Here is a 5237-nt window from a genome sequence, read left to right as displayed (position 1 = left end):
TAGTTTTTTAACTACTTTAAAGCTAAATTCTCAAGCTTTGAAAATAAGCACAATTTGCTATTTTAAGCGGAATCTGGCAACTCTGATTTAGCATGTAAACATTGACTTGCATTCACAATGTAGTTATTTATTTTTCAACAATTTAAAACGAGTTATGAAAATACATACATTGGTACATTATTGCAAAGGCACTATACTATATATATATATATATATATATATATAAATTGTTGCAAGTCGAGCAACAAATATTTTACATTGAACAACAAATGAGATTGGAAAAGCAGTATTGCCAAAATAGACCCCAGACACACCCTGTGGGTAGTAATGGACCCCCATACCGACCCTATGAGGGGTAGTGGACCCCATAATAACACTATGGGCGATAGTGGACACTATACAAACACTATGGGCGGTAGTTGACTTCATAGAGACCCTGTGGGCGGTAAGGGACCCCCTATCGACCCTGTGGGCGGCAGTGGACCCCCTATCGATCCTGTGGGCGGCAGTGGACCCCCTACCGACCCTGTGGGCGGCAGTGGACCCCTACCGAACGTGTGGGCGGCAGTGGACCCCCTACCGACCCTCTGGGCGGCAGTGGACCCCCTATCGATCCTGTGGGCGGTAGTGGACCCCCCCCATATCGACCCTGTGGGCGGCAGTGGACCCCCTATCGATCCTGTGGGCGGCAGTGGACCCCCTACCGACCCAGTGGGTGGCAGTGGACCCCCTGCCGACCCTGTGGGCGGTAGTGGACCCCTACCGACCCTGTGGACGGTAGTTGACTTCATAGCGACCCTGTGGGCGGTAGTGGACCCCATACCGACCCTGTGGGTGGCGGTGGACCCCATACCGACTCTGTGGGCGGCAGTGAACCCTATATACTAATCCTGTGGGCGATACTGTACCCTATAGTCATCCTGTGGGGGCAATGGATGCCATACATATCCAGTGGGTGTTATTGTACCCCATACTTATTCTGTGGGTGGTTGGAGCCCCATACCCATCCTGTGGGTTATAGTGGACCCCATACTCATCCTGTGGGTGGTATTGGACCCCATACCTATCCTGTGGGTGGTTGTGAGCCCATACCCATCCTGTCGGTGGTAGTGGACGCAATTAATACACATCCAGTGGATGGTATTGGATCCCATACCCTTCCTGTGGGTGGAAGTGATCCCCATACCATTCCTGTGGGTGGATGTGACCCCCATACTCATCCTGCGGGTGTTATTGGACCCCTTACCCACCTAACAGGTGGTAGTGGACCCTATACTAATCCTATAGTTTCCAATAATCCACACCATACCATCCTGTTTGCAGTAGTTTACCCTATATACATTCCAACATAACATCGTTTTCTGTTAGCGTTCCTACAAAACATTCTTTAAAGATTTCTAAAGCACAAACTATGGTATATAATATTGATTGGTGAAGCACTTATTCTATGTAATAATTTATTGTGCTTATTATAATTTACTAAGAACAACTAATATTTCTCAAAACAAAACTACGAGCCTTCAATAGGATGTAGCTGATCTGTAATATTATAAGAGCATGGACAATAGTAGGTGAATTTCACAACCCATGTGGGACCTGAAAACTACAATTTTCGTTATAATTGAACCAATCACGACTATTCAGCTATCTACGTTGATGGACGAGTACTGTGAGACGTAAATTGGTACGTGAGGAAGAGTTTGAGCCTTGGTAAAAAAGTTAACTGGGAATATATCACATATGTACTAAATCACATTCCACATATTGACTTTAAGCACTAGTCATATATGTACTGTCTTGTGTGAGAACGGGTTGCAAATAGCGCAATATGTATCTCAAATATCTTGCCATAAAATATCAATATACGTCAGCTTAATACCCAAACACTGGCAACCTTTTTTTTCAGAAGCAGAAAAGGTCAAACACAGTGCGACATGTTACAATTTTTTTTTAATGTTCCCCCCCCCCCCCCCCCCCATGAAAAAACCGTAGTCAGACCATATTCCCTTAATGAAATATATATAAAGTCATGGAGGCCACATCATTATTGGAAGGTTTGTGATAACTTATTGACATTAGGGATACCTTATGTAGTTAATGACATTTCTCGATAATTATCACAAAAAATAAGTACTTGGTCACCTTTCCTAGACTACCAACTGCCATCTTTTTTTTTTTTAATTCACTGCATTATGCAACATGATTTAGCACATTTGCGAGTCATTTTTTCCTTTCCCTGTTTCCTCATAATTATGCCATAAAAAAAAGAGTAGCGGTGGCTAGAATTGCCAAACCAAAAAAAAAAAAAAAAAGAAACTAGCACATATGTAGCGATCTTTGACACTTATTTCGGGGAGGGAAAGGACGGGCAATATATAGCCTAGGATCTTGCCTCCATTCGCCAGTGTCGCACCAGTACACAATGGAACCTTCCCGTACTAAAACGTTTTACTCCAGGGACAGTCTTAAATGTGCCCAAATGCGTTTAGACACCTTTATAAATTGGCCTGTCGAGTGGCTAAACCCCCAAGACCTGGTGAATGAGGGATTTTATTATCTGAGAGTTGCGGATCATTGTTCCTGCGCCTTTTGTTGTAAAGTTGTGCATGCTTGGATTGAGGGCGATACGCCCCGTAGTAGGCATGCGAAAGTGTCGCCAAATTGTTCCTTCATAAGAGGCGAAAAGGACAATAACGTTCCTTTGGAAATCACCAAACTGGCATTCGAATATGGGCTGGATTTCTTTTCACCCCTATTCGAACCAAAGAATATAGCAACATCTGATCGTGAGTATATTGTATAAATATAATTTACTAGTTTATCTGTGAATAATTAGTATTGGCGATGTGGAGGGAGGACAAAAAAAAAAATAAGTATAAACGCAGTAAGTCTTTTCAAATAATTTTTCTTTATTTTTTTTTGTTTTTGAAAGAATTGACTTAGAACCTGTGTCTTATGCATATATGTGATGGAACATCTTTGTTTTTTTAGAGACCCCACCCCGCGAGGAAGAAACTAAAATGACTGGAGATGATTTGCAGGTTCTGGGGGTAATTCCATACGCTAAACCTAGATATCCAGGCTTGGCAACATACAAACAGCGTTTGGAAACATTCGACCTCAGCTGGACTGGTTGTGTCAAGCAAACATCTCACGAATTGGCAGAATCAGGATTTTTCTTCTGTGGTAAACAAATATTGTTGGAGTTTTTGTTATTTTTAGTGTGTGCGTGTGTATCCTCCTGGCCGGGGAGGATTTACTGGGCGCAAATCCTTAACTGTAGCCTCTGTTTAACTCAACAGTAAAATGGGTACTTGGTTGTAAAAAACGATTCTTCGAGGTGGGGATCGTATTCTAGGGACCTGCCCGAAATGCTAGGCCGTACAAGAATGTAACAACTCTTGTATATATATCTGAAAAAAAAGTGTGTTTACTCCCCCAATTGTGCTTGCGGGGGTGGAGCTCTGGCTCTTTGGTCCCGGGAAGTGTGTGTGTGTGTGTGTGTGTGTGTGTGTGTGTGTGTGTGTGTGTGTGTGTGTGTGTGTGTGTGCGCGCGTTTGTGTGTTTTTGTATTACAACATTGCCGGATGTGAGCTATAATAATAATAATGAATGGGAATATTTTTTTTTCTTAAATTTACAGGCCTAAGTGACCACATGCGCTGCTTTTTCTGTGGGAATGGTTTTCGTAATTGGGAACCCGCTGACGACCCTTGGACACTGCACGCGCAATGGTATCCTGAGTGCACCTTTGTCAACATTAAAAAGGATGCACAGTTCATTAAGAATGCTAGAGAATCTTCGCAGCGTCGAACTATAAAACCCATAGATGAACATCTTTTAACTGGTCTGATGGAAGGTTTGGGTTTTTTCCCAGCATTAATTGAACATTTTGGATTTCCTGATGTCTGTGTGAGACCTGCCTTAAGGCTATATCTCAAAAGCACCAAAGATTTATTACCGTTTGTTACTGAGGCCAGATGTATAGAATTAATGTTGTGGTATATGCAAGAGAGCACTAAAGCCGAAATGGGTTTAAGGGGAATTCATCATGAGGATGTGGAAGGTAGGGTAGAGCCTGCGAATCTGGAATGGCAATCCGGGCCCTCTGACATGGAAACAGTCGCCACAGCTAATGAAATGGATGTCGACGTTGTTGGATCAATGAGCGGGTTCATGAGCACTAATCTTGGTTTGCGGGCTTTGCCTTCTCCTGTTGAAACAGAGGCGGAAGAGACGACTATAGTCGCTAATGAAATGGATGTTGAAACTGGCGAAGAGGCCACAGACTTTGATGCGACATCCCATGTTGAAACTGTGATGAACACATCTACGCCAACGTCTTGGGCTGCTGATATTTTGTGTAAGGTGTGCTTTAACAATGCGTTGAGTGTCGTACTGCTGCCCTGCAGACATATGGTAACATGCAGTAATTGTCTTGTATCTATGAGAAACTGCCCCATTTGCAGACGCACCATTTCGCATGTCCTTCGACCGATTATTTCCTAAGAAGACAAAAAAGGCATAGAGACTAATTTATTTATGTAAATAAAAATTGTACAAATGTCGAGTTGTTTTTTTATATTCATAAATTAGTATAAATAAGCTCACATTTTCATGAACAGTATTTTTTTTTGGGGGGGGGGGGGATTAGATTGCAATTGCTTATTTACTGCCCTAAAATCATTGATCCGGGGGGTGGGGGCGAGATACTGCCCCATTTAGAGAAATTTGCTATGTGCAATAGCTCGGACGTTGGGGAACTGAACCGGGTCCTGCACGAAGGTTGCTCAACATTCCGCTCGAATATGGACAAAAATAGAATCTCTCTCTCTCTCTCTCTCTCTTTCTTTCTGAGGTAAAGAACCTTTTTGAGACCTAGCACTCAAAGGTTAAAAAAAAAAGATTAACACCTTTATAATTAGAGAGACAGCTAAGATACTGCATCATTTAGTGAAATTTGTAATGTCCATTAGCTCGGACGTTGGGGAACTGAACCAGGGCCCGCACAAAGGTTGCTCTGCTCCTGTGCAAATGAGGAAACATTTGGGAGAAAGAGAGGAAGCAAGATTTACTCCCTTGGAAAACCTTTATAAAAAATTAGTGGCCAGAGCTTTGAAAATATTGGCAACTTTCATTTTTTATACAGAATGAAACTCTTAATTAATAAATAATATATATCCTGAAGAATAAATCTTCCTCTATGAGACATATATTTTTAGTTAGTTTTAAAAGTT

The 5237-nt window shown here is 42.2% G+C and overlaps 1 protein-coding gene across 1 annotated transcript; it reads left to right on the top strand.

Moving 5' to 3' along the window:
- The first annotated feature begins 2955 nt into the window (after positions 1 to 2955).
- Positions 2956 to 4567, top strand: LOC123750215 (baculoviral IAP repeat-containing protein 8-like). Its single transcript, XM_045732336.2, has 2 exons — positions 2956 to 3186; positions 3644 to 4567. The coding sequence occupies exons 1-2, from the start codon at positions 3021 to 3023 to the stop codon at positions 4507 to 4509; spliced, it is 1032 nt and encodes a 343-aa protein (XP_045588292.2). The 5' UTR covers positions 2956 to 3020; the 3' UTR covers positions 4510 to 4567.
- Positions 4568 to 5237: the final 670 nt, after the last annotated feature.

Source organism: Procambarus clarkii, chromosome 5 (genome assembly GCF_040958095.1).
Source record: "Procambarus clarkii isolate CNS0578487 chromosome 5, FALCON_Pclarkii_2.0, whole genome shotgun sequence".
NCBI classification, from domain to species: Eukaryota; Metazoa; Arthropoda; class Malacostraca; order Decapoda; family Cambaridae; genus Procambarus; species Procambarus clarkii.
Note: the sequence above shows the minus strand (reverse complement) of the source record. Positions and strands in the feature narration are given on the sequence as shown.

Bases quoted from the DNA above. Each gene is read 5' to 3' on its own strand.
- LOC123750215 (XM_045732336.2), top strand. From the start codon at position 3,021: ATGACTGGAGATGATTTGCAGGTTCTGGGGGTAATTCCATACGCTAAA. The intron at 3,187-3,643 runs GTAAACAAATAT...TTAAATTTACAG, and splicing joins ATCAGGATTTTTCTTCTGTG to GCCTAAGTGACCACATGCGC.